General features: G+C 42.6%; 1 protein-coding gene across 8 annotated transcripts in view; it reads left to right on the top strand.

Moving 5' to 3' along the window:
* Tnc (tenascin C) overlaps positions 1 to 25,464 on the top strand; it is a 90,437-nt gene that overhangs the window by 8,994 nt on the left and 55,979 nt on the right. For 6 of the 8 annotated variants that reach the window (XM_076564360.1, XM_076564357.1, XM_076564359.1 and 3 more), the window contains exons 1-5: positions 15,773 to 16,327; positions 18,461 to 19,870; positions 21,434 to 21,697; positions 22,556 to 22,671; positions 23,372 to 23,528. In XM_076564360.1, the coding sequence (XP_076420475.1) occupies positions 15,871 to 16,327; positions 18,461 to 19,870; positions 21,434 to 21,697; positions 22,556 to 22,671; positions 23,372 to 23,528 (2,404 nt within the window). In that variant the 5' untranslated portion in view covers positions 15,773 to 15,870. Of the gene's footprint in view, positions 1 to 15,754; positions 16,328 to 18,460; positions 19,871 to 21,433; positions 21,698 to 22,555; positions 22,672 to 23,371; positions 23,529 to 25,464 lie in introns of those variants that run through there. The other 2 variants (XM_015998228.3, XM_006979566.4) reach the window with 1 other exon arrangement.

Below are 25,464 nucleotides of genomic sequence, written 5' to 3'. Positions count from 1 at the left end.
CTGGTGAGTCAGGGTTCTCTTGAGAAACAAAACTGATAGTATGAATATATATTTTAAAGTATTATTATATTGGCTTACAAGATATGGTCTAGGTAGTCCAACAATAGCTGTCTTCATACTGGAGAGTCAGAGAAATTGTGGCTACTCAGTCCACAAGAATGGGTGCTCCGGAAGACCCAATCTGGTATAAAGACCTGGAAGCATCCTAAAGAGCCACTAGTCTTCAGTCCATATTGGAAATCTGAAGAATCTGGGTCCTCATGTCTGTGAAAGATGGAAGCAGCAGAGGTAGTAGTGGCAACAGAGTAGATGCAGTCACCAACTCGAAGAGAATGCAAGCAGGCAAAAAGGAAATAGCTTTTCCCTAGGGTCTTCTTATATATGAACATCACAGGAAGGCACCATATATGCTAGGGGAGAATCCTTCCCCTTCAGTTAAATTTTCTAGGAAATATCCTCACATACCTGCCTTGATACATGCCTCTGAGTTGATTCCAGATCAAGTCAAGTTGAAAACCAGGATTAATCATCAGAAGTCCACCCCTCGCTAAACTGACACCCAACCACATCTCCTTATGTTATGCTTAAATTCTAAATGAAGATTATAAAAGGGTCACAATTCTGCTAAGCATGATGTAACCATCTGTAAATGTGCTACACCACCCCCACCCACCATCCACAATAGACGGCAAAGTCTCTTGAGGAATGCTTAGTCTTTTACTGTCTCATAGCTTCAGAAATATATTCTGTCTTGATGAACTAAAACTCTCTGAAACAGTGAGCCAAAATGAACTTTTCCTCCCTTAAGTTGTTTCTGTTGGGGATTTTAATCAAATCAATGAAAAAGTAATTAACACAAGTCAATCACTTCACTGCCACCTGCCATCATTCTCAGCATCTTATAAATGGGCCAGTGCAACAGATTCCTACCAGGGTCCCATCACACCAGCTTTCCCCTTTGATCTGTGTCACAGTTTAGGATTATAGAGGTCAGAATATCTATGCCAAATATTCCCAAGTAGTTATTTTCTACAAAGAAAATTAACACCACCTAACTGACATTCAAGATTTCCCATGATCCAGATCTCTGACTGCCCAGGTTCTGTGCCTCAGCCACCACCATCCTGTGCACACCTGGCTCTGATACTTTTTTTCCTTGTGAATGTCATTCCCTCTTACATAGAATGGCATTCTTTATGTTTTACACCTAATTCATCTTCTCTCTTCAATTGTTAGTTCAGGTGCCACCTCCTCCAGGTACATAAATGTCCCTCCCCTGTCTCCTTTGCACAACCTGACATATTCCACCATCCCCTGCATCAAATTGCCATTGCTATCCAACAGACCAAGATTTCTGACAAGGCAGTTCTTAAGAGATGTTTCTTACCTGATTCACCTGAAACTCAGTATGACTTGAAGTTAACCTTAAATACCTGATAAAAGTCCTTGTTCCCAAGATTCAAAGATCCCATTTCACATGAGGCTTGCTTAGAAAAACTAGAGTTAGACATTATTTACATGGTTCATCCTCTGGGCTCACACCTAGGCAGGGTGGTAACATACCTTATGCCTGAAGGAAGCCATGCCAGTCGTGGGACAGAAAACCATGTCAGGACAAGGACTGTGTTAACTTTCAAAGCTGGTCCCAAAAATAACTGCTGCCATTACTTAGGATTTGGCAAAAGCCAGTACCAAGGACAGAGGACATCTGTCCAGGGATTTGAAACTGAGTCAGAGTATGGATCAGTCAACAACTAGTGAGAGGAGTGGATAGTCTCAGGGAAGATATGAGGACAAAGATATCTGTCTTTGGACATGAAGAAAATCACAACCCGTGGGAAGGGATGAATCATAAATAAGAGTATGGCTTTGGTATCTGAAAGATCTGGGTTCAAAACACTTGTGTTTGCTAGGCAAACTTGACTAAATAACTGCCCCAAGTTTCACTACATATATATGGCACAATATAACAACACCTGTTTTAGAAGATCATGGTAGTTATTAAATGATATTGTGTATTATATTGCTTATCAAGGAAACTGGCATGTGACATAGATGGTCACAGAGGTTGACACCTGTTTTTAAGGTGGTTCTTGGTGCTAAGACCCCACTGGGTAAGAAGTTCTCTAATTGTATCCTGTGAAACAGATCCTTATGAGAGTCCCTTAAAGAGCATTCTCTGGCCAGTGAGTTTGGCAAACACTTGACAACATCCTGGAAATTCAGGGCTCACATAGTCATTTCATCTGTAGTGCTAAAGGCTGAAAACACAGTAAAAAAAAAACAATATGGCAATATCCTATAATTCACTATAGTGGTGTCCTATTCTATATGGTCTTCGATGACAACATTTTGTGGACTAGGTAGTGTGGAAACAACAGAAATCTACTTTTCTGGAGACTTACAAATCTTAAGAATAAAGCACCAGTAGATTCTGTGTTTTTGGGGTGCCCACATCCTGGATCATAGATTAAGATTTACAACAGTTCCTACCCTGGATGGAAGAGACTAGGAAGCATCCCTGGTGCATCATTTTGAAGAACATTGATCCCTAAACTGATGGCAGCCCTGACACCCTTCTCCTCATGACATCTGCCTTAAAATGTGTTGGACCATAGTCTGGAAAACTCTACACCAGAGTACCAGGCTCCACATACTCTTAAGGGAACTGTAAATTTGCCCTCACACATCTAAATTGACAGTGAAAAGCCAAACAAACCACTTGAGCCAAAACAGGCATGCCTGGGTCAGGAAACCTAGTTGGAGAGGCAGAGACATGCAGAGTGTCATCCCAATTAGCAACTCTTTCTGGCTAAGGTACCCAGTGAGCACAGCCAAACCTCAGCAGATTCTGCAACCCTGTCTAGGGCAAAGGGAACTTGCCAACACATACCCAGGAGCTAATAACCACTTGCAAACAGCTCACCTTGGCTTCAGCGTCCTCCAAAGAAGAAGTGTACAAAGTGGGAGCGCCAGCCAGAGCTCAAAGAGAAAGGCAGAGGTCAAATGCTCTGGGACTTACACATGGACAACCACCAGACAGCTGCTAGGGGGTATGGGAAGCAGAAGATAAAGGAATCCTTTTGCACCCCTCGTCTTTTTGCTTACTGGGCAGCTCAAATGTTAAGTTTTCACTTTTTTAAGAACTGAAAAAAACTGTTTGAGGAGCTCCACAGTGTGGCACAATGAGTTGAAATTTCACGCATCAGAGCCACGAGAGGGGCTTCAAAAGAACTGCCTCTGTTTCATAGGCTAGTTCTTGAGCTACCTCAAGTCTCAGTTTGACTCCTAAACAGGCTTAGTAAGTAATACTCAGCTCGCTATATTCTCAGAACAATGATAAGATCAATAAGAAAAGCTTAAACATAACGTGTGGCCCAAGACAAGTGCAAGTGTGTGCACAGGAACAGGCACATGCCTTTGTAGAAGTCAAAGGACAACAAGGGAGTCAGTTCTCTTTCTTTCACGTGGGTCCTAGGGATTGAACTCAGGTCATCAGAACTGAAGGCAGATGCCTTTATCCATTAAACTATTTCACCAGCTCACAAGACAGGTTTACGGTAGTTAAATTTAAAAAAAAAAGTGTTGGTTTTACTGCCTATCCATCTATATTTGGTTTTAAAACAGCAGCAGTGATAATTACTATATTCTGGCAGGAGTCAGCAAACTGTGAATTAGCAGCCTATTTTTGTAAATAGTGTTGTATTAAAACACAGCCATGTTTGTTTGGCTTGTTTTCTATAACAATATTCTCTACAGTAGTAAAGTTGGATACTTGTGGAGTCTATTAGTTACTTTTATGTCTATGCAACTAAGGTACTTGACAGAAATGACATATATAGGCTAGAAGGTTTATTTGGGTCCATGGTTTCAAAGTTATACTCCAGGATGGCAGGGGAGGCTTGCAGCTCAGGGCTCAGTCTGAGGTGTCAGAAGCATGCAGCCCTCACTCACGTACCTAAAGGACAGTGAGCACAGGACATTAGACTGAAAGGGGCAGTGGCTATAAACCCACAATGGTCCTTCTCCCTAGCCTCCTTCCACCAGCCAGACCCTGCATCCAAAAAGGCTCTGCAGCCTTCAAATTAGTCCCACAGCTGAGGACCAAGTTTTAAACTGTGAACCAAAGGATATGGTCCCGATTCAAACCCTAGGAGAAAGAGGTGATCTGACAGCACATTTACTCTCTGCTCATTTAAGGAAATGTTGACTGACCCTTCCAATCAGTATGCTGGATTTCTAGGAACAGTTTTCAGTCACTATAACCCCAACAAACTGCATGTTATTACACACATAATGAGAATGAGACAGAAATAAAAGTTAGTCTGATTAGTCTTCCAGCACAGGTAGGGACACAACACAAAACTCTATACTAGATGGAAGTTTAGAAGAGTGACAGACACTTCTGTGACCTACCCTCCCTTTATCCATTTTGTGTCCTCTCTTTCTCTCTTACTCTCTTCCTCCCTCCCTCTTCCCCTCCCTTCTTTACCCTCTCGCTTTCTCTCTCCCCTCCTTTATAGCTGAAGTTTTTCTGGTCCTGCCCAGCTCCCATGTCCCCTCGGTACCACAGCCGCTCAGACCCAAATGAACACATAGAGGCTTACATTATTTAGGAACTGTATGGCCTAATGGCTCAGGCTTCTTGCTAGCTAGCTCTTACATCTTGAATTAACCCATTTCTTTAAATCTATACTTTGCCACGTGGCTCGGGGCTTACCAGTACCTTTACATCTTGCTTCTCATGGCAGCGGCTGGCAGCAGCTCTTCTGCCCTCCTTTCTCCTTCCTCCCTCTCTAGTTAGAATGTCCCGCCTAACCTTGTTCTGCCATTGGCCAAACAGCTTTATTTATCAACTAATCAGAGCAACACATATTCACAGCATACAGAACAACATCACCAATCACTTCTTCCTCTCCCTTTCCTTCTCCCTATGGTCTCTCCTAATCCTGCTTCCTCAGGTTAAATATCCCCCCTCCCCCACACCATATGCTGAAAAAAATGATTCTGCCCAGAAGGAACTTAATTCCCTTTTCTTACTTGTACATTTGCTTGTTTAGACATGAAATGCTGCTTATTTTTGTTTCCTGTTTCTGTGTAAAGCAACTTAAGGGAGAAGGGATTGATTTTGTTCACAATTCTGGATCCATCATTTTAGGAAAATCAAAGCATCATCACTTGAAGCATTACATTACATTCAAGGTCAAAAGAAGGGAATTGAGTTAAAGTATGCATGTATGTATTCAGATCACTTTCTCTGCTCTTCTACAATCCAGGATACCTTGGCTAGGGAATGGTACCACCCATGATGGGCAGATCATTCTGCCTCAATTAACATAATCAATCAAACAAACAAACCCACAACCCCATCTAGACAATCCCTCATTGAGTCTTTCTTCCTAGGTGATTCAGGATTGTGTCCTTAACAAACCTAATCTAATATTTCTTACCTTCAGAAAAGAATTTTGTGGTGGTGGTTGTTGTTTGCTTGTTTAGTTGGTTGGTTTGGTTGTTTGATTTGTTTTGGGTTTTTTGGATACAAGATTTCTCTGTGTAACAGCCCTGACTGTCCTAGAACTCACTTGATAGACCAAACTGGCCTCAAATTCCCAGAGATCCTCCTGCCTCTGCCTCCCAAGTGCTGGGAGCTGGAGTTAAAGGCATGCACCACCACAACCTAGTCCAGAAAAGAAAGTTTTAAGTGTCAGAGTTTCTGAAATACTCTTACAATCTGATTGATTTCTTGGCAATACATAGTGCAAAGCCCAATTTTTCAGGACCTCTTGATTTTTAAGCTCCTCTGTCTGGTGCTTCCCACTTTATCATCCTCTCATTCATTAATCTTCTCTCTGGGCCAACTGAAGGAGGGCAGGCTGTTCCCAGCAGCTCTAGAAATCTGCTGGAGATTTAGACATTTTAGTTCACTTGGCTTTGTGCCCTCTCCTCAAGTCCAAAATGGTAAATGAAACTACCATGTGCACTCCATTTTCCCAACTCCATTCTCCCTCTCTATGACCCCAACAAATGCATCCACATTAATGAAACTGAGTGTTCCTCCAATATATATTACATAAATGTTAATTCCGTAAACCAAACAATAAATCTTGTTTCAAAAAACCACCTGGTAGAAGAAAAAGAACCTAAACTTTGGCCTCATGAGACAGTACCCTTCATTCTGATTCAAGTAGCACTGAACTGATGACTTGCTCAACAGTCTCAAGCCTGTGCATCTGATAGCAGGAAAATATAAAGAGTGTTCCCAGATTGCCTAAGCTTGAATCATGATGAAAAGACATTTGTAAATGGCCAAGCACCAAATAAATAATACTGATTTTTTTTCCACTTTGGGTTCAGTTGCTTAAGATCTTCCTGGGGCTTCACCTTTGATGATAGACAGCTACTGGCCAGGTATAGCATCATTTCTAACTAACATATGAGAGACTGAAAGGGGAGAAGGTCTAGGTTTGCTCTGTACCAGTGCTTGCCTCCCTTGTGTGCCATCAAACCCAATCCTGTGACGTACTTCAAACACAAAAGAATCAAGTATGTTTGGGAAACACGCTGTAAACGATCTTCTTGGAGGTTTCCACAAACTCATAAAAGACCCTGGAAAATCCTGAAGTAAAGAAAGATGCGTAATTTGTTTGCCTTAAAATGACATTGGTTTTAAAAATAGCCTTTCCAAACATGATTAACTAGGAAATACTTTTTGCTCCACATTAATACCTCCCAGCATGCCACAGATTACATGTTAGGAAATAAGCTCCTGCACTAACTAAGCCCAAGTCTGAGCTCAGACTTATCTCTATTTTTCTGGCTCTCGTGCAGCCTCATGAAGACTTTTTACTGTTAATATTTGGGGGGAAGGAGGTGCAAACCCTGGGTTCTTTTGAAGTTAGTCCTTTGAACTTCGTCATGCAAACCATCCTTTGGCATTTCTAGATTGCTGCAGGAAAACTGGGGGTTAAGAATGTTGTCTGTGACTGGTGAGTCATTTCACCTGAATTAAACTCTGCTGTACCCCTTTCTAGTTATATGACCTCAGTTTTCTCATCCTTGAGGAGTGAAAAAGAAAGGAAGCTGTATCAGGGATCTTAGGGAGGAGCCAGTGAAATAACCCATCTAGGGCACAGGAAGGACAGATGTTTTCAATCAGGGAGGCTGGTTATTATTTTAGCTTTTAGGTGATCCCGGTTTGAGAGAGGAAAAGTAGACACTGCATGTCTGCATGCCTTTTTTGGAACCACACTAATTAATTACTGGAGTGGACTTAGTTTTCCATAGTGTCTGGTTCTTGCTACCAATCTTAGAGACCTATTTTTATTTCAGGAGTCCACTGCTATCAAAGTGCATCAAGGCTGGTTTATCTTGATGCCTCCTGGGTTTGGTAATTGTCAGTGTTTCTCTCTGGCTCCATCTGACAGCAAACTTCAGTCCAGCAGAATTCCATTCATTCAAATACCAGGACGATTATTTCAGAAAAGGTTTCTGAACACTCTAGTGCCCCAATGCCAAATAATTAGCGCATGTGTTCACACTGCCCTGCTCCTGTGTTGCACTCTATCTATAACCTGTGCCTCCTGAATAAATATCTTTAATTTTTCACCCTTGGCTCAAGTATTTGAGACCTGTGAAAGATAGCCAACTGCATTTTATAAAATTCTGGTAGAAATAGAAAATAGAGGAGCTATTGTTCCAGGATAAATGAATTCAAATTTATTTTTGAAAAGATTTTTCCAGAATTTTATAGGAATCTATAGTATTGCCATTTGGTCAGACCTACTTTTTATTTTCTTTTATGTCTAGGCAAGAAGCAGAAGAGAGAACACTACTGCTCTGCAGAAATTTTATTTCAAAAATTGAAACCAGACCATAGCAAGGTAGCTTGTGGTCTGAATGTATCAATAGACCTAGTCATTTTTCATCAGAGCTGTTCTTAGGTATACTAAACCACAAATATGAATCTCATTATGGTGTCTAGATGGAAATATTTTATGGATTAAAAATTTGGGCATTTAATTTGGTTGGTAATGAAACTTCTTTTCAAGGAATGGGAGGAAGGGAGCCACAAAATACCACCAGTGATTCATCCAAATACCTTATGAAAGGAAAAATCAATATAATATCTGGGTACCTTTGTATTTAATATTGGCCATTTTGCTTGGGTCTAAAGTGGAATGCTAAATTTGGTTAGACAGAACTATTGCCAAATTAGCAACAGTTCGCAGATCATTACGACCAAGAGCGTTCTAAAACTGGGGTTCACTGTATTCTAGGTGCAGTCTTTGGTGCTAGGTATACAGGGCTAGACACCTCATATAACAGTCCTTGTCTTTGTGGAACCAAAACCCCTATATAATCTAACTCTATGTGGACAAATCATAACTAAATCAGCCTACCATAAAAATGAAACAGAATCTACACATTTCTAAAGACATCAAAGTCTCTCAGCACCTTTTTAAACAATAGTATTATTCGGTTCAGATGAGAGGATAGGAGATAACTAACTTCTAATAACAGAGGTTATTTTAGTCTCAGTTGTAGGACAGATGAAGTCTATCCACTCAACAGTAGGGCAAGTGGGCTTTCTAGAAGTCTTCAAGCACCAGGAATCCCATCCAAAAATATGTTAGATTCAGTAGCAACTCAAAGGTGCCCATCAGCTTGCTTCACTCCGCAGCAGCACATCGGGTTCTGGTCCCAGGGGACTGACAGGCTCACCTTCAGCCTGCCATTGGAAGGTCAGATGGACAGAGCAGCACCTGCTCTTAAATGCTAACGCCCTTCTTTGGCCTCCAATGCAAAAGCCAAAGAGAGATGATGGACTCTGAGGGACTTGGGTTCATACCCTCACTCCTCAGTGTCATCCCAGTACACGCATGTGACATAAAACTATACTTCAGTTTCTTCATCTGCAAAATGAAGACAAAATTTTCACCTTGTGATTTGGAAAGAATTTGAAATTGTATATTCAAAATGCTTAGCTCAAATTCTGGAAAAGTACAGCCAATAGCTAAAACATAACAATCTTGTGTCCTTCTATTATCACCATTGGTATACTTCTTGGTCTTCCAAGGCCTCCTCAGTGAGTATTCGGTTCATCTAGGCCTTTCCTCCTCCAGTATGCCCTCCATGAGCTCCTTAACCAAGAATACCACTCCCTTCCTTAACCCTTTCATTGAGGCTGGTACTGTCCCTGCCCTTATTCATGCATATTCTCCTAAATTCCATGATGATGTCTGAGACCAGGGCACAGCTCCTTACTCAGTCCCTCTTGCCCAGTGTCCCGCACACTGTGAAGCCCACAATGAGTGAGAAGCAGTTATCACTGGAGAGAATCTCAACATACCTGTTTTTTTCTATTGACTTAGAACCACACAACATGTTCCCGGTTTTTAGTGATACTTGAGAGTATCATGACCATTTAAAACAACCATGAATAGGCTGAGAAGAAGTTATAGTAGTGACTGTACAGAGGGAGATTTTAAACTTTTTTATTATAGAGAACACATTTGTTTTGGCTACTGTGGTATCACTCATGCTTAACTAGGGGCTTGGCACATGGTAGGTATTTGATAAGGATGGATGGGTGGATGGGATAAAGATATACAGAATCAGAAATTCTAGAAAGTTCTTAGCACAGTAGCCCTCCCAGTTTTTCCCTGATAGTTGTCTCTGGAGATCATTACAATGGACTCAGGCTAAGCATTAATGGAAACTTTTCATATGCACTTCCTTGTTTTTATTATTTTTATTTTAGTTTTGAGACTATAATATAATTATAGTGTTTCTCTCTCCCCCTTTCTCCCTCCAAGTCTTGCCATATCCCCCTCCCTGCTACTCTTCAAATTCATGGCTTTTGTTTTCTTTGTTATTGCATACATCTATGAATATGTACACACACAGATATTCCTACCGATAACTTGTTTGGTCCATATAATATTACTTACATGTATGTTTTCAGGGTTGGCCTTTTGGCACTGGATAACCCATTGGTGCATTCTTCCCTGGAGAGGACCACCTCTCTGGTTCCCAGCATTCCACAGTTACTTAAAGCTCTTTGTGTAGGGTTGAGGCCTCCTGGGCTTTCCCCGTCCACTTTCTCGTGTTCATTGGTATCATCTTCATTCAGCTGCTTTTTGGTTAGTCATGTTGGTGAGACTTTATGGGTATAGCTTCAGACATTACTAGGAGACACAATCTCACAGAAAGTTCCCCTATCCTCTGGCTCGCACAATCTTTCTGCCCTCCCTCCGCTTCTGCAGTGTTCCCTGAACCTTATGTGTGGGAATGTTTTGTAGATACATCCATCAGGACTGGGCGCTACAAGTATGCATTTTGATTGGCTGTGGGCTCCTGTAGTGGTCTCCCTCTGTTGTAAAGAGAAATTTCCTTAGCCTATTTTATGTTTTTTTTCCCAGTTTTACTAAGGTAGAGTTGAAAAGCACTGATGTATAATGTGATTATTGATAGACACATAGATAGAAATGGTTTACACAATATAAAGGTAATAAACAACGTATCTACTCATATAGCTGCTTTGTTTATATATGCTAATAACACCAAAGACCTGCTATCTTAGCAAATTCCAAATACACAATGTAGTATTACTAATCTATTTCAACATAAGGATTCTCATAAATAAGTATATGCTATGGAAACTGTGTATGGTTGCTTAGGGTAATAAATGCCGTATAATCCTACAGTGGGACTTCCCACAAGTATCTCATCATTTGTCAACAACATCTGCATGTGCATCAAATGCATGGGTACCACTAATGTGCCACTTTTAGACTCAGTGATCCTTTACTATTGGTTGTAATCCCTGCTCAAGATTCTGATTCTATAATCTGATTTCTGTCTGTGTATGGAAAGCACTGTGAAGCTAGGACAAGTGTTTTCCATTAAGAGAACAGTTTTGAAAGACTAAACCACAGACAGTCTGTTCTGAAGAAATCGCTGGCCCGGTATCATGGACAACCATCCCAGCAGCAGCTCTGGGCCTCAGAGAAGCCTTGGCCAAAGTTCTGACCTCCCAGAAAAGAGCTCCACCCAACTCATTCACTCCCTTGTTCCTGCTACTGAATTAGACTAAGGCTAAGGGAATCCCGGGTCTGGAGCCACAGTCTTTTCCTTCTCCTAAGGATTTCAGAATGTCCCAGGTACTAGGCTAACTGAAACCCTGAGGATTGTACATTTCCATAGAGGAAGTCACAGTGGGAACTAGAGAGATGATTCAGTAAGTAAAGGTGTTAACAATATAAGCCTGGTTACCTGAGTTCAGATCCCTAGAACTATGTAAATAACCAGATGAAATAGCAACAGTATGTAATCCCAGCGCTCCTTCAGCAGGATGAGAGACAGAGACAGAATCACTTGGAAGTTCATGGACCAGTTAGCCCAGTATGCTCAGTGCAGCAGAGATGCAAGAAAAACCTTGCCTCTAACAGGGTGGAAGATGATAACTGGCTCCCAAAAGTTGGCCTCTGCCCACCCCATATGCACACATGCATGCATACAGACACGCATGCAAAACTAAATAATTCTTTTAAAAAAAATAGGAAGATGGGGAAAGATAAATAAACAGCGGGCTTAAGAAAAATATGAATTGGTGTTTGGAGAAGGAAGGACTTCTCAACAGTACCTTAAGAATTTATTTTCAGTCGGAGAGCAGCCTTTTGCTAAACTCCTTCTCCAAACAAGACACAAACAATGCCCACTAGATATAAAGCCTACTTTCTTTTAATTCAGAGCTAAGAAGTGTTTTGCATAAATTATCTCATTTCTTCTCACCTGCAGTTGGTATTTGTGTTGTCATTTTACAGATGCTAACATAGAGGCCCAGACAAGCATTGTCTTATATCCCCTGCCATAGCTACTAAGTGGAATTATGTGGAATTGCTATCACCCAGTCATGTTTTATCTCAAGACAACTTGCAACTCCCATGACTCATAATAATAGGAAGAACAAAGTCAAGCTATAATGATATTTAACTTCCCCAAGAGCAGATGTTCTCAAACATCATATAGTCTCTTTTATGACATTTGTCCATTTTAGCATTTATAATTCCTTTCAGGAAAAATCTGTTTTCATGTCTGCTTCCTTGACTGACCTGTGACTTCATTAATAGCAACACAGAGCTTTCCATCACTGGTCTCTGAAATTCTCTACTATTCCAAGGCTATTCCAAGGCCTATTATGACATCATTTAACTAATCTCTATTGAAAGAAAAAAAACAAAAATTTTTAAATGAATTAAGTGACAAGTTTCTGGGACAATTGGCAGTCCCACTGACATGTTCCTAGGTACCAATTAAGGCACTGGCACTCTATCTCAAATAGATAATGACTAGCCAGTGCTGAAATTCAGGCCCTCAGGGTTCAAAAGGATCTTCAGCTTGTCAGTTTTCTCTGTGTTTTTTCACCCAGAGTGTGCTGGACTCACTCAAGTGAGGGGGTCAGATATCCTTGGAAAACAAATCCACACTTAAGGCTGTTTCCTGGCTCCTGGTTCTTCCTGACACATTCCAAGAAGGAATTTATGGATGCTGGGAGGGACAAAGGGCGAGGAATTTGTAGACCATTTTAGAAGCCTGTGTTAACAGCCCCATGCTTGACTGACTGAGCACAATAAAATTCGTTTCCCTGTAAGCCAGAAGAAAATTTTGCTGTAATACCTTAGAGTTGCCAAAATGATGTGGAAACAAATTTCATCTGCATTTGAAAAAATGGAATTATTGTTGTCTATCCAAGTCAAGGACTTTCCATGTATGTACCTAAGTCAAAAAGATAAACACATTCCATGAGCTACTAATCACACTTTCACCAGAAGTGTCTCTCCAACCACATAAAGCTATCCAGATAAAGATGATACTGTCTAAAACAGAAACCATGTATTGTGTATTCTCCAGCTGTGACCAGGGAAAATATTCAAGGATGAACTCCTTTATCTCACAATAGTCTCTGGCCTGTGGAGAGATGTCAAAAAATAACCCTTAGTTTATCTCATGCTGTTCCTTAAAGGTTAAAATCTCCAAGTGCTGATGTGCACATTCTTGTCATCAATTTTGTCATCTATAAACTACAACAGCACTTGTTCCTTTGGAGACATGAAGACAACACCAGACCCATTTCCCTGGGATTGATGTGTGCTAATCCTGCCCAACTTAACGTTGGCTTTCTCAGCTTTGAGTAAAGAAGCCCAAGTTATCAGCCTCTGACAATATGTTCCAGTCCCTTTATTATCACTCACTTCCCATGAATAGAAGAGTCTAGGGGGCTGGAGAGATGATGCTGCCATTAAGAGCATTTGCTGCACTTCTAGGGGATTTGGGTGTGATTCCCAGCACCTACATGGAAGCTCACAACTACCTATAACTTGAGTTGCAAAGGGTTCGACTCCCTCTTCTGGCCACAAGAGTTAACAAGCATTCATGTGGTTTACTGATACATATTAGGTAAACACATAATAAATCTTTTCAATGATAATCATCTATCTGTGTTTTTTATGGTCTTTGTAGATTAAATTGTCCCTCCTGAAATTATAAAAGCACAGTTATCCAATCTTGACTCCCCATGTCTAACCTAATCTCTCAAACTGCAGCCTCAACTAATTTCCCCAAACTCTGCCCTCAAAGAAGACATAAACCAGCCAGTTGTCTGCATGCAGGAGAATATTTTGTATTGCTAACATCATTACTTCTCTCCATTTCTACCCTCTCTAGAGCACATCTTTCTACTTCTAGCAAATTGATCTTCACAAGACTTACTTTCTCATACACCAGTGATTTCTACAGCTTCTCTAATCCAGGTCCAAGTTGCCACTGAATTTGGGAATGGATTACAGAAAGAGGTCAAGTTCTGGCTTAAGCAAAAGGAACTGTTAGCACAGATTCTATGTTATGATCCCAAAGTGCAACAGAATGACGTGTCTTGTTGACTGAGTGTCTATAATGGGCCAGACAATGTACTCAAGCTTTAGTACAGATCTCTAGTCCTTGCTTGATTCCCTCTGATGTGTGTGTGTGTTGTTGTTGTTGTTGTTGTTATTGTTGCAGAAGCCAGACGTCAACCTCAAATGCCTTTTATCAGTTTCAATTTCCTCAAGGACCATGAACTTCGCTTGTGATTGTGTGTGTGTGTGTGTGTGTGTGTGTGTGTGTGTGTGTGTGTGTTTTATTTGTTTGTTTGGTTTGTTTGTTTGTCTGTTTTTGAGATTAGGCCTCTTACTGCCAAAAGTTACTAAGCCAGAAAGTGCTTAGATGTGTCTTCTATAACACTGAAGATGTGGTTAACTGTTCCCAAATCACAGAAGCATCCCCAATCCTCTGAGCACCATGAGCTTATGTGACAGGTAATCCTCCCCTATGGATCTCTTAACCACACAATGAAATAACCTCCTTCTTCCCACATTGTCCTTAATTTTTACTTTAGGGTCTCAACCAATAGCTCAAGCACATGTCATAGTGAAAGAAAACCATAGGTAACTTTATATCAACTATAGATTACTCCCATATGTATGTATAAGTCATTGTTTTGTAAGTCTTAAAATCAGCCTGAGTTTAGAGAGGCACTCATATTTTCACACAGTAATTTCTCAACCACCTTTGACAGTTCCCCTCTCCTTTCTGAATGTCTATCGTATGAGTAATTATGTGACAGATAAATAAGATAGCTTAGCAGTCAGAACTACTTGGAGGTATATCTTTCTCCACGCTTGGTCTCATATACTCCTGACTACTTACTTCTCAACATAAATTGCATCCTTTCCAATAACCCATACTCTGCCATTCTTTGGACCCTTCCTTTGTTTTTCAAAGCCATAAGCAGTTGACTCCTGTACCCAGAAAACAAATCATCTGCACTCTTGTTTTTCTTTGTTCCCTAAATACTGAAGGAATTATTCCATTTTCTCCCTAGTTCTGTTGCTAAGTCCTAAAAGAGTAGACACTTTGTCTTATATTTATTTCTACCACCCACAGAACTTTGGTTGCTATAGAAAATTCAGTATAAATTCTGTGTGTACCGGTCAATCTGAAGCTCATAAAGCTCATGAACATCTCTTAATTTGGACACTTGGTTCAAAAGTATTCTGTCAAGTTCTTCTGAAGTCAAGACTGTGAGTTGTTCTGGAAAGATAAATCAAGGAGAAGAGGGTCTGAGGTGAAAAGAATAAAATAAATATGTGAGAGCCATGTGACTAGGAAGAAGCAGTTGGAATTAAAGCATCATTTCTCCTCTGAGTCCTTTGCCTTCCCCTCTGTCTCCCATGCTAGAGAAACAGCAGTGCTTACCTCAGCCTGGAGACTGAGTAATTACAATCAGGAGTCACTGAACATCTCCTGGTGCAAGCCTTCACAGCACCATAAAAATTCCCTCAGAAGGCATGACTAGTCAATACTGGGAGACAATGAATGATTTCTACATAATGTTCTCATTACATCAGTCTTTTAACCCTGCCATTGGCCCTGATTTCCACAGTAAAAAGTGAAATAAGGAAGAAAATTAAATAACCCATGCCCAACTTATTCTAACATTTTGCTATGGTTTTCTATTCTCTACCGTCACCTTACATTTCTGAAAGTTGAATAATGCATAACATCATTCCTTCAAACTTGCAAGATTCTTCTAGGGGGAATATAAAAGCTTCAGACACCTGAGACATTAAATGAAACTTTACCCAGAATTGCAGCTGCTCTACAGTGTGCGTCAGTGGTACACACAAATAACTATTGTTTTTCTTTGTTTAAATAGATTGTTCTTCTAAGAAGATTGAGGAGTATTCTATTAAGTACATCTAAATATCAAATCCTACTAGAAGTGAAGACAGCTTACAGATCTAAAGACATCTAGCCAATCCAACCTCCACCATGGGGGCCATGACCTGGCTATTGCCAGGCATCTTTCTAGCTTTGCTTGCCCACACTTCTGAAGGTGGGGTCATCAAGAAAGTCATCCGGCACAAGCGACAGAGTGGGGTAAACATGACCCTGCCAGAGGACAATCAGCCAGTGGTGTTCAACCACGTCTACAACATCAAGTTGCCCATGGGCTCCCAGTGCTCAGTGGATCTGGAGTCAGTGAATGGAGAGAAAGACCTAACCCCCACCCCAGAGTCCAGTGGAAGCTTCCAGGAACACACAGTGGATGGAGAAAACCAGATTGTGTTCACACACCGCATCAACATCCCCCGCCGGGCCTGTGGCTGTGCTGCAGCTCCAGATGTGAAGGAGCTCCTGAGCAGGTTGGAGGAGCTGGAGATGCTGGTATCTTCTCTAAGGGAGCAGTGCACCATGGGTACAGGCTGTTGTCTCCAACCTGCAGAAGGTAAGAGCCGGGATTGGTTGTCCTGTTTCTGTGCAAACAGGAAAAATGATGAGCAGAAAAGAATCCATGAGTGGTTTCTAACCATAGTTTCCTGAGAAACTAGACAGTCACAATGTTCATTTAAAAAAATGAGGTCCAGTAAATGCGGAGAGTGCAACCATCTCTCTTCTGTTCTTGGAAAAGTCATGGTAATAATAGTTCTCACACCAATTTTCCAGCTTTTGAAAAAATCTGCTTCTTAAGGCCCTATTTTACTTTAATTGTATCTTTTAGATTTATTAGTATGGACAGTTGGCTCAGCAGTTAAGAGTATTTGCTCTCCCAGAGGATCCAGGTTCCATTCCCATCACCTACATGGACACTCACAGCATCTGTTACTCCACTCTCAGGGGATCGACACATTCTTCTAACCTCAGCGTGCACCAGGCACACAAGTGGTACATGCACACACATACAGGCAAAGCACTCTACACACAAAATAATAAAATAAACAAATCTAAGTATTAAGATTTATGGTTTTACTATTTCCATGTGTGTATGTCTGTGTGTGACTGTGTGCACATATGTGTGTGTTTACAGGTATGCATTCTTGTATACATGCACTAAGGCCAGAAGAGCATTGAGAATCCTTCTCTATCACTCTCTGACTATTCATTTGAGGTAGCATCTCTCCTTGAACTTAGGGTTCTCATTTTCTCAGCTAGGTTAGAAACCAGCAAGCCCCAGTGATCCCCTTGTCTCTACTCACCCAGGAGATGAGATTATCGGCATAAATGAGACACACAGCTCTTGGGCACTGGGATCTGAATGCTGCTCCTCATGATTACACAGCAAGTACTCTGAAATGCTGAGCCGTTGTCTCTCCAGTGCCCACTTTAATTATACCTTAGTCAAACATGTTTGACCCTGAAATCTAATTCTTAGTTACCCTAAAATGTCTGAGAATAACCCACCATTCCTTCTCCCGAGAGTACCTTCTCAAAGAGACTGCTGTAGCCCCATCCCTTCATTGTATAAATAGGGAAGCAAAGACCCGGAGAGCAGTGAGATTCTCGGGGTCCTGCTGAGTTAACATGATCTTCCACAATCCTCTGTTCTTACAGATGCATGTTTCTGTCTGGGTGATGCTGCGTCTGAGGGAATCGGGAAGAGCGTATTCAAATATGATAGAACACAGTGTGATGATGTGAAGGTGGTCTGGTCAAGGCTGGTACATACAGCCACCTCTATGCACCCGATACTGTGATTATCTTGTATGATCCTCCAAACAATCCTTTAAGATAGGGTTAACATCCTCCTGTAAATCTAAAAACTGGATTTGAAAAGTTGACCAACTGTCACAGGATAACTGGATGACAAAGAAGGACATAGACTTTGGGTGTGCCTGGGTGTCTTCACTCTCCTTGAAGAATATCCTGGGCCCTTGTGCATCCATTCCAGGAGTTCTGCTGCTTTGGAGTTAATTAATTCCATTCACCAAGGTTCATGGAACTACAGAAGCTTTAACTTCAAATCAGAAATGAGTATCTGTTTCTACCACTTAGAAAATGCTTGCCGGGCGGTGGTAGCGCACGCCTTTAATCCCAGCACTCGGGAGGCAGAGCCAGGCGGATCTCTGTGAGTTCGAGGCCAGCCTGGGGTACCAAGTGAGCTCCAGGAAAGGCGCAAAGCTACGCAGAGAAACCCTGTCTCGAAAAACCAAAAAAAAAAAAAAAAAAAAAAAAAAAAAAAAAAAAAAAAAAAAAAAAAAAAAAAAAGAAAATAAAATAAAAAAGAAAATGCTATCAGAAGGGAAATTGATTAACTATTTCAAGAATGGACCTGACTGCTGTATGCAAGGAGTGCTGTGAGATGCTAGGCTTCTAAGGCAATTTTAATAAGTTTATCTTTATTAATAAACCAATTTGTTTTCTAGCTGTCAACCCCCTTGGGAGGAAATGCAAGCAAAAAGACACAGTAGGTTTAATGATAGTGTAGATTGAATGTGAATTCCTTCTTATTTTCTCCACTGAGCACCTGCTCTCCAAGCCAGTTGATGCCTAAACATGAAGCTGAATTTGGGTTAGGGTTTTTCATGTGATCAAGAAACTTCTCTGGTGGAACTCTGCTAAGTACCTGTTATCTTCCCTGCAGGCCGTCTGGACTCTAGGCCCTTCTGCAGTGGCCGAGGAAACTTCAGCGCCGAAGGATGTGGCTGTGTCTGTGAACCAGGCTGGAAAGGCCCCAACTGCTCTGAGCCCGAATGTCCCGGAAACTGTAACCTCCGAGGCCAGTGCCTTGACGGACAGTGTGTCTGTGACCAGGGTTTCACGGGTGAGGACTGCAGCCAGCTGGCCTGTCCCAATGACTGCAACGACCAGGGCAGGTGTGTGAACGGAGTCTGTGTGTGCTTTGAAGGCTATGCCGGGGTTGACTGTGGCCTAGAAGTCTGCCCGGTGCCCTGCAGTGAGGAACATGGGATGTGTGTGGACGGCCAGTGTGTGTGCAAGGATGGCTTTGCTGGTGATGATTGCAATGAGCCCCTGTGCCTCAACAACTGCTACAACCGTGGGCGGTGCGTAGAGAACGAGTGCGTGTGTGATGAGGGCTTCACAGGTGAGGACTGCAGTGAGCTCATCTGCCCCAATGACTGCTTCGACCGCGGCCGCTGTGTCAACGGCACCTGCTACTGTGAGGAAGGTTTCACGGGCGAAGACTGCGGTGAGCTCACCTGCCCCAACAACTGCCAGGGCCATGGCCAGTGCGAGGAGGGACAGTGTGTTTGCGACGAGGGCTTTGCCGGTGCAGACTGCAGTGAAAAGCGGTGTCCTGCAGATTGCCACCACCGTGGCCGCTGCCTCAATGGGCAGTGTGAGTGTGATGATGGGTTCACAGGGGCCGACTGTGGGGACCTACAGTGCCCCAACGGCTGCAGTGGGCACGGTCGCTGCGTCAATGGGCAGTGTGTGTGTGATGAGGGCTACGCTGGAGAAGACTGCAGCCAGCAGCGATGCCCGAATGACTGCCACAACCGGGGCCTTTGTGTACAGGGCAAGTGCATATGTGAACAAGGCTTCAAGGGCTTTGACTGTAGTGAGATGAGCTGTCCCAATGACTGCCACGGCCACGGCCGCTGTGTGAACGGCATGTGCGTCTGTGATGATGACCACACTGGGGAAGACTGCAGAGACCGACGCTGTCCCCGGGACTGCAGCCAGCGGGGCCACTGTGTAGCTGGACAATGCATATGTGAGGATGGCTTCACCGGTCCTGACTGTGCTGAGCTCTCCTGCCCCAATGACTGCCATGGTCATGGCCGCTGTGTGAATGGCCAGTGCATCTGCCATGAGGGCTTCACTGGCAAAGACTGTAAAGAGCAAAGGTGCCCCAGTGACTGCCACGGCCAAGGCCGCTGTGAGGACGGCCAGTGCATCTGTCATGAAGGCTTCACAGGCCTGGACTGTGGGCAACGCTCCTGCCCCAGTGACTGCAGCAATCTGGGACAATGTGTTTCAGGCCGCTGCATCTGCAATGAAGGCTACATGGGCGAAGACTGCTCTGAGGGTGAGTATCAGCAAGCTGGCATCAGGTGGTCCTGATGATGTACATCCCGGATGCCTATCAGAGAACAATCTTTGGATTTATCAACACACCAATTTTTTAATGCATCCTGTTAGTGCATTTCTGTTAAACACACACTCTTTTTCTGACCCTTTGAGGGGTTGTGGTCAGTCTCTTGGCACAGGGCAATCTGGACTCAAAGGCTCAACAAGTGATATTGTTGTCCAAAGGATTCAGAGCTGATACTTAAACCTATCTACCTCATCTATATTGAGTCTACCATCCAATGCCCTTTTCTAAGTATCAGCTTCCTTTCCTTCTCTGCTCTGGCTTTAAACCAACAGCAAACAAACTTCTTCCATTTGAAGGGAAATGATAATTCAGCTGGACTGAATAGACATTGCGGTTAAATAAGGTGAAGTTATTAATGCAGTTTGCTGGTTACCTGGGAACTAGACCTGTCCCTTACGTTTTCTTTTGGTGCTAGCTTTATCCAAGGTCTGTGAGCATCTCCCAAAGGAACACTGTTCCCAGCAGTTAGCACAAGCAGAGAGATAAAGTATTATTCAGGAAACATTGACTAAATGAAAACACAGTAAAGAACAAAGACACTCATGTTCAAAGACAGTCTTCTCTATTTCTCTCATCTGCATATCATGATTGAGAACATCTTCCAAAGGTATATAGGAACAAATAAATAGCCCAAGTGTTTAGTATGGTAGAGTTGCACAGGCTTAGCAAAGAAATGTGAGCCCCAAACCTGATGAAGACAACTGCAGGAAAACCTCTTGGCCTCACTCACATCTAGGGAACAGAAGAGTCTGGCTAGATGAACCTTTTAAGACTACTCACAGGAGGGCAGGCTGAGATAATGCTTTCCTGTACCCATGGTCTAAGTCTGGGGTAGGACCCAGAAAGTGGAGAAGTGGGAGGAACCAGGTCACATGCAGAGTTGAAAGCAAAACTCTAGGCCAGGGATTTCAGCAGGAAGACAATGGACTAATGGATTACAAAGCTACTTCTGATGTCAAAGGTCTACAAACCCAGCCACTACAGAAGCTGAGATACGGGATCTCAAGTTTAAGAAATAGAGGAGGGGAATTTGGTTACAGGAAACGTGACAGAACCCCTTTAAATATTATTTTAGATTTGTTTATTTTATTTTATAGGTATTAGTGTTTGTCTTACATGTATGTATATGCACCATAGGTGAGCCTGTACGTGAAGATGTTAAAAGAGAGCATCAGACCCCCTGGGACTGGAGTTATGGGCAATTGTGAGCCACCATGTGGGTGATGGAAATGAAATCCTGGTCCTCTGCAAGAGCAAAAGTGCATAATCTCTCTACCACTAGTATGCACAGGACCCTAGGTTTGAAGAACACTAAAAAGAAAAGATTAATCATAGCAGGGTTCTGGCTGAGTCCGGAATGTTAGGAGCAACGTGAAGAAGAGACAACCTCAAGTCTCTATTGCAAACAATAGAAGAGACTTGTCAAGGGAGTTAAACCCATAGGGCACTAGAGGTATTCTCTTGACCCTCAATATCCTTTCTTCTTCTTCCCAGTGTCCCCTCCCAAAGACCTTATTGTGACAGAAGTAACAGAAGAGACTGTAAACCTGGCATGGGACAATGAGATGCGGGTCACTGAGTATCTCATTATGTACACACCCACCCATGCTGATGGCCTGGAGATGCAGTTCCGTGTGCCTGGGGACCAGACGTCCACTACCATCAGGGAGCTGGAGCCAGGAGTGGAGTACTTCATCCGTGTGTTCGCCATCTTGGAGAACAAGAGGAGCATCCCTGTCAGTGCCAGGGTTGCCACCTGTGAGTAGTCAAGGGATTCTGTATAGACCCACCAGGCCTTGGCCTAGCTCTGTAGCACTATACACACTTTGTTTTAGTGCTCAATAGATACTAACAAACTTCACCCAATGAGATAAAAGTATTCGTTTATGAGGAAACTGAGACTAAATAGTTTATTATCTCATCTCAAACCCCACAGCTAACAAAGATGGAGTTGGGCTTTAACCTGGGCAGTCTTGGAAGAGTAGACTTAGCCATCTTAGCATCATTATATGGAGTTATGTTCTACCAAATTCACTGTCTGTTTCAAGTTGTTCTTGTAAGAGTCTCACATTGGTGCAATTACTTTCATGCCCGAAAAGCAAGCTGTGGCTAGAAACTGGCCCTTACTTGCTTAGTAATAACAGCATCAGCCTCTCCTTACTGACTGTACACTGCATGCCAAGAGCCAGGCCAGCAGACTTCACGGAACGTATCACTCAGTCTTTGGTTCATTCCCAAGGCAGACACAGTTAGTTACCACCTTCTCCCAGGAAAAGAAATGAATGATCTCAGCGCTTTGTGTAAACCTTGTCGAAAGTCACAATGTTATCAGTGGGGGAGTTAGATGCTGGTCTGTGTCTGCTTCCAAATCCTATGCATGCTTTGTTAGTTCAACCATATGACACTGCAAATAGACAGTCATATGATTTCTCATAATAGGGATTTTCATATTTCCTCACATAATACACAGCATGCCAGAAGAACCTTTAAGTAGACTCCAGATCTGGTTATCGGCCTCAAAGTGACAGCTATCCATCATGGGTTTAGCGGATCCATAGCTGCACGGCCTCTACTGATCATGCCCTCCTTACATCCCAGTTGTGCTGTTTCTTACAGACTTGCCTGCACCCGAAGGACTAAAATTCAAATCTATCAAGGAGACATCCGTGGAAGTAGAGTGGGATCCTCTAGACATTGCTTTCGAGACTTGGGAGATCATCTTCCGGAATATGGTGAGGAGCTCCAAGGAGGAGGAGTGTTTGACATAGAGGATCCACAGGGTCATCAAAAGTTCCTCCAGACATTCGTATCACTCAGCTTCCTTAGCTTTGTGTGGAAGACTGGGCACTATCACTTTGTGTGTTCACATACATAGTTGAAGTTGATTTTCCCCTACCATTAGTAAGTGAAAAAGTGTAGCACCTAGGGATGAAAGTCCAGATGAATGTAAATTAAGTCATCTATAGGTGCCATCTTTCAAATCTCCATTTGAAGGCAACAGAACCAGAGCCAGTCTATCCCATACAGTATCTCCTGGGATGTCTCAAATTTGAGTAGATATCCCAAAGCCCCAAAGAGCAGCTAAAGCAGGTTGCTGGTCATAACTTGGGCCCTGTTCCCAATTATCTGTGAGCCCACGGGACAATCTGCCAACTTCTCTGATGTCAACCACTGGATTATCGAAGGATAGGTTGAGTGGTGGCTCTCACTCTATGCCATTTGACAGGGTAAGTGCAGGTGTGTGCAGGAGGAAGGAATGAACTCAAGAAGCAGCCTTCCCATCCTTGTATTCTCAGCATTGAACTTCCCAATCTGCTGTGAGACAAAGGGGCAACCAATGAATAAGTGAAACAAAAGGCAGAAATAAATAAAGCATGTAAATGAAAGGCTGTTACAGCCTCTGAATCTTAGCACTGTGCTTCCATCTTGCAGAATAAAGAAGATGAGGAAGAGATCACCAAAAGCTTAAGGCGACCAGAGACCTCTTACCGACAAACTGGCCTTGCTCCTGGGCAAGAATATGAAATATCTTTGCACATTGTGAAAAACAACACCCGAGGCCCAGGCTTGAAGAAAGTGACCACAACCCGTGAGTATCACCCGAGACCCATGATAGAGCTGTGTCTCATTGTGCTTTCTGGCTTAAGGCATGCCCTCTGACACAGCAGACGCATCAGTGAGAGTTTGCTTAAGTGTAATTCTGCAGGTTTGTGGTTTCGCCTTAGACTTGGCTATGTGGTGTTTGTCCTTGACTGGGATCACTCGTGTATCTCTATGGACTGGGACTGCTTGGCCTAGGATGGCCCCAGTCAAGATAGTTACCTGTAATCCTAGTACTCTGCTGGCTGAAACAGGAGTATTGACATGAGTTCAAGACCATCCTAGGCTCCATAGTGAAGTCCAGGATAGTGTAAGCTAGAGAGTAAGACACTGTCTCAATAAAACAAAAGCAAAGCACAACAAGATGGTGATTTTCTATTCTGTGGGGTGTTGGCATGTTGGTGTGGCTGTGGAGTAGACTCCAAACTGGCATTTCTATCACTACTCTCAGAGTAAATACTCAGTCCAGTCCAAGTATGAGAGACAGAGAAACAGATATATCTCCTCTCTAAAGTTCCTCAAGGTCACATTCTCAGAAACTGTGGGTGCAGAAAGAGACATTATTGAGATTATCACCAGCCATCTACCACATTATCTCATTTAATGCTCATACTAAGTCTCCCATGACAGAGGTGAGCCATGTGTTCATGGTAGTGTGCATGAAGAGTAGTGACTAAGCCTTGGAGAAGGTGAATCACTTTACCATCATGCAGTCCAGACAGTCATGGTCATGACTCTAAGCATTGCTGCTTTTAGAACCTTTATTCCACTAGCCTTGACTACACTGTGGTTGTTGCAGAATATTGATTTCATGTCTCAATAGAAACCTAAAGAAAATCTTACTTGAAGGGCTTAGAGCGATATTTCAGTCAGAAGAACACTGGCTACACAAGCATGAGAACCCGAGTTCAGTCCACAGCAGTCACATAAGAAGCCAGGCATGCAGACAAATAATGTAATCCAGAGCTGAGGAGTGGGGAAAGGAGCATCCCTGAGACTTGCTGGTCAGACCAAGGCTAGCCAGAGCCCTGTCTCAAAGAGCGAGGCGGACGGTTTCTAATGAATGATACCTGAGGTTGACCTGACCTACAAACGTGCGCGCGTGCACACACACACATACACACACACACACATATTCTTTCACAAATATATACACACACACTCATACACATTTATACAATACATATAACTCACACACATATACACATATATCCAAACACACACTCACGTAAATACACACATAAACTCATATATTCACATACACACACATACACTTTCACAATGTCACACACAAACACATACACACTTACAAATTCACACACACATTGTCAAACACATACATACACATATACACACACACATACACATACACACACACACACACACACACACACACACACACACACAGAAATTCTTAGGGTGGAATAGGATTTAACACAACTAGAGACTTCTATGGGCTAAAAGTGAATTTGGAATTGTCCTAACAGGAAACAATTTTTTAAAAAGATAAAGGAAGAATAGAGAAAACAATCCCGCTTTGCTGTTTAGTACAAAAATGTCTTATTTTCTTCAAGAGAACAGATGTGCCAGCTCTTTGAGAAATTAACACTTGTTGGCAGGGGGTTGCTGGGAAATTTAAATCTGTTGACGAATGGCAAGAAGGAACATCTTGCACTTGGACGCTTGCACATTTTGCATAGCTCAGGGCCAATTCAGGGGACCATCTCCTTCGTAAGCAAGTGTTTTCCATCATCCTGACAAGAACTCTCTGTGGTAGGTACAAGGCAGGTACCGACAGGAAAAAATCATTAGATCACCAGCAAGGCAGCGAAGAGATCAAGGAAATGCTTATCCACTGCAGAAAAGCACACTGAAGAGACAGATGGCATTTCTTTTACCTGCCATTTGCTCTTTAATCCAAATTT

Source organism: Peromyscus maniculatus, chromosome 2, assembly GCF_049852395.1.
Source record: "Peromyscus maniculatus bairdii isolate BWxNUB_F1_BW_parent chromosome 2, HU_Pman_BW_mat_3.1, whole genome shotgun sequence".
Classification (NCBI taxonomy): domain Eukaryota; kingdom Metazoa; phylum Chordata; class Mammalia; order Rodentia; family Cricetidae; genus Peromyscus; species Peromyscus maniculatus.
Note: the sequence above shows the minus strand (reverse complement) of the source record. Positions and strands in the feature narration are given on the sequence as shown.